Source organism: Hydra vulgaris, chromosome 08, assembly GCF_038396675.1.
Source record: "Hydra vulgaris chromosome 08, alternate assembly HydraT2T_AEP".
NCBI classification, from domain to species: domain Eukaryota; kingdom Metazoa; phylum Cnidaria; class Hydrozoa; order Anthoathecata; family Hydridae; genus Hydra; species Hydra vulgaris.
The window spans coordinates 7,640,962-7,645,374 of NC_088927.1; the positions used below are offsets into that span (position 1 = coordinate 7,640,962).

At 32.6% G+C, this 4,413-nt stretch overlaps 1 protein-coding gene across 1 annotated transcript; it reads left to right on the forward strand.

The window, feature by feature from the left end:
- Positions 1 to 1,590: 1,590 nt before the first annotated feature.
- LOC136082961 (zinc finger MYM-type protein 1-like) lies at positions 1,591 to 4,152 on the forward strand. The gene is made up of 2 exons (XM_065802377.1): positions 1,591 to 1,633; positions 1,715 to 4,152. Exons 1-2 carry the CDS (start codon positions 1,591 to 1,593, stop codon positions 4,150 to 4,152), a joined length of 2,481 nt encoding a protein of 826 aa, XP_065658449.1.
- The last annotated feature ends 261 nt before the right edge of the window (positions 4,153 to 4,413 follow it).

The window sequence follows — 4,413 nt, forward strand, 5'->3', positions numbered from 1 at the left end:
CAGTGGCTAGTTCTTTTATTTTTTTTTCTTTTGCTTTGCTCTCCAAGAACACTCCATTGGTTATGAGGCCTTTCAGAGCCAAAATTGCTGTTTTTAATGTTCATAAGATTTTTTTGAAGCCAACGATTTTCTTTTTGCATAAATGTATCATAATTTCGTCCTAATTGTTTTAATTTTTTCTTCATCTTTGAAATAAATATAACTAAAGCAACCTTTACTTTATTTAAGTTTTTTTGCGAATTTTTTCAGTATTTTTTATTTCATTAAGTAAATCCTTCCATTCACGTATATTTGGGATAAGATCAAATCTTTTCAATGCTATTGTTTTTAAGAACCATCAATATAATAAAACTAATATATCAGAAACATTTTAAATTACATTATATATTCTTTTACTTTACACTGTTTAAAATTTTATTTTGTTATGGCTTTAACAATTGCCACATTGTTACATCCTGTAAAAACACTATATTACTAAGTTAACTTTATATTACAGGAAATAATAATGTTGTTCAGTTAAGCTTTTTGGAAACATGTTGTACTTATCGAATAATAAATCGTTCTTTAAAATTGTCAATAAATATTTTAACAAACTTTTAAATAGTATCTTATGATAAAAGCACGTTTTTTAAAACTATATTTAATATTTATGATTTAAAAACTATATTAAAGCAAGTAATACAAGTAAAAAATTGAAATTTAAGTTTCCCGCCATTTTCATTTGTTTTGATTAAAACAAAATACTTTCAAAAATGGCGGAAAACAAGGTTTTTAAGTGTTGAACAACATTTGTATTTCTTTTATAACTTCCAATACCGCAGGAGACCGCAGTAATCCTTTTATATTTTAAAAGTAGAAATGTTAATTAACTAAAAAAAAATATATATATTTTTGGAACTCGGTGGAACATTTTTTTAGCTGATATATAAACCAAAAAAATACAATTGCTTGCTGCTTTTTTTTTCAAAAAGTCTTTAAACTTAAACAAAAATATCAGACCAGGGGCGTGCAGAGCGTGAGTCACCCGAGCAAATTGCTCGGGGCCCCGGACCCTATGGGGGCCCCCAACAGCGGCAATAACATTCCAGGTTTTTTTTTCCTTCTCTTTTTCCCCATCAAGAGCTTTAACTTACATAAAAAATAAAAATAGCTCATTAAGTTTAATGAAAATTGCCTCAAAAATGAGCTTGAGATCTAATAATTTTTTTAAAAATAAATTTAGCGTTGCGTAATTTATAGAAGATCCCTGCGGAAAAGCTTTTGTTTAAATCTTATCTACATGCTTATCTTGAATTTAGCGGGAAAAGTTATAATGTGTTTAAATCTTATTTTAAAAATGGCGTATTTGGATTAGTTTTTTTACAGGCGATTTGCTTGATCGTACAATTTAATTTATAAATTAATAAAAATAAATTTAATTTTTTCATTTTTGTGATTAATTATATATATAAATTTTGTATTATTTAATCGTGTATATATATATATATATATATATATATATATATATATATATATATATATATATATATATATATATATATATATATATATATATTTATATATTAGACGAAAGTATTTAAAAAAATAAAAATGAAACGCACGTATCCATCTGGTGCATCAAAGTTAAAAATCAGTAAAGTAAAAAAAGCGGCTCTACAAAAAGGAAGGCAAACATTATTTGATGTTGGAATTACAACTACTCCTTAAACATCAGATGCCCTTTACACTAGCTCAACGAAGCAAAAATATGACGGTAGTATCCAATCTTCTGTTTCTGGTAATAGTGCTGGCAGTATAGAGAAATTAGCCGCTTTTGAAGACTGTCAAATTAGTGGTAGTGATAATACTTCTACAAGGACCACTAGCAGTAATGGACCAGCATTGTTGCAGCCATTTGACATTGGTGAATTTGAAACAGAAAATTTCTCCCCTTCTCAGCTGGAAAAGTTTGTCATGGCTGGTCACATTCCTTTCCCACTGGATATGCCAAAAGATAATGGAAATCACATATTTCCAATGTCAGTTTTGAAAAGCAGAATGCCGAATGGGGAATCCTTCTCGCGGGATTGGCTTGTATTTAGCCCAGCAAAGACAGCATTGTTTTGTTTTCCATGCCGATTATTTTTACCTAGAAATCAACTTCCACACATGACTTCATCCCTTGCAATGATTGGAGGATGGGGATATGAAAAGAAGTGGAAGAATCTCATCAGTCGAATTCCTGAACATGAGCATTCGAAAATCCATAAACAATGCTACATTCAGTGGCGTGAATTGGAAGCTCGAATGAAAACTGATCAGTCAATTGAACATTTGATGAATCGCCAAATTCTCAATGAAGCTGACACCTGGAGAAAAATCTTGAAACGAACCTTGGATGTGATTCTGTTTCTTGGTGAACGTGGATTGGCTATTCGTGGAAAATCTGACCTAATTGGAGATTCTCATAATGGAAATTTCTTAGGATTGCTGGAACTGATTTCGCATTATGACCCAATTCTTAAGGAACATGTGATAAAAGTTAAACAATCACAGGACAAGGGTCAACGTCTTCAGGCGCATTACTTGTCAAATCGTTCTCAAAATGAATTCATTGGCCTTTGTGCAGCTAAGGTTCGCAGGCAAATTATAGAAGAGTGCAAGTCTGCAAAGTATTTTTCAATTATGGTTGATGCCACTCCTGATGTGAGCCATACTGAACAAAGTTCGTTTGTCATTCGATATGTACATGAAAAAGAACCTGGAAAATTTTTAATTGAAGAGCGGTTTTTGATCTTTGCAGATTGTGCCAAGAAGACTGGATCTGATATTGCGGAATTAATTCTGGAAACTTTAGAAACATTAAAAATTTGTTTTGAAGACTGCCGTGGCCAAGGCTATGACAATGGAGTCAACATGTCTGGAAAATATAAGGGTGTTCAAGCAATCCTACAAAAGAAGAACCCATTGTTTGTATTCTCACCCTGTGGTTGTCATTCATTGAATTTGTGTGGACAGAATGCTGCCTCAAGCTGTACAGATGCTGAGACTTTCTTTGGAACTGTTCAAACCGTATATACGATCTTTTCTGCTAGTCCGCAACGCTGGGAAATATTGCAAAAGAGACTTCACGGTGTGTCTTTGCATGGACAATCAGGAACACGATGGACTGAGAGACTTGACAGCATTCGCCCTTTCTATAATCACTTGAGCGAAATCATTGAATCTTTGAAAGAAGTTAAGAGCTTGAATCTCACGCCTAAAGCAAAAACTGAGATTAGAGGTGCCCTAAAATATATGAGCTCCTTCAAATGTGTTCTCATGTCTGGAATTTGGCTGAAAGTTCTCACATTGATTGACCGCTGCAACCAGGTCATTCAGGCAAGAAAAGCAACTATTGATATTGAGGTGGAAAATATTGAAGCATTGATTAGTCAACTCAAATCTGTTCGGGAGGAATGGCCTACAATTTTAGAAGAAGCCAAGTTAGTTGCAGATGTTGCAAAAATCAGTTCTGAATTTCCAATCCACAGAAAAGTGAAACGCAAAAGTTTTTTTGGGGAGCAAATTAAAAGTGATGAACAAATTACGGAATTAACAGAAGCAGAATCAGGAGAGGAGGCAACATTTCGGAGAACGGTTTTTTATCACATTTTTGATTCTGTAATTGGTGGACTTACTGCACGTTTCACAGCAATTCAAGAAATCCTTTCTATATTCTCTTTTTTGTGGAAGTATCAAAAACTGTCTGAAGCAGAAATTAAGAGTGCTTGCTCACATTTTTCGCAAAAATATTCTTGTGATGTGACCGAAAATGAACTGACTGAAGAATTGCTTCACATAAAACAAATTCATACTGCAAATTTTGGAAAGGAACCTTTTGCCCCATTTGACTTATTAAACAAAATTTCTGAAATGAAGCTTGGAGAACTCTTTAGAAATATAGTAATTGCATTGCGTATTTTTGCTTCAATTCCAGTGACAGTGGCTTCAAGTGAGCGTTCATTCAGTAAATTGAAGCTCATCAAGAATTTTTTGCGCTCAACTATGGGACAAGAACGAACAAGTGACCTTGCCATTTTGAGTATCGAGTGTCTATTAGCAAAAAATATTGATTTCCATGATGTGATTGAAAAGTTTGCTAAACAAAAGACAAGAAAAATAATATTGTAAGAAACAACAGCTGGACTATTTAATTATACTTATATTCCAGTAATATAATAAAAAAATTTAAGCAGGCCTTTTTTCTTTTTGGAGTAAAGGGGGTGGGCCCCTTAACTAAAGGATGCTCGGGGCCCCCAAATCCTGTGCACGGCCCTGTATCAGACTTTTTTTTTTCTTTTTAGTAAATTTGAAATATATAGAGCCAAAAGATTATCTTCAAAATAAATATACACTTTTATTTAAATTAAAACTTCTCTTTTTTATTTAAAT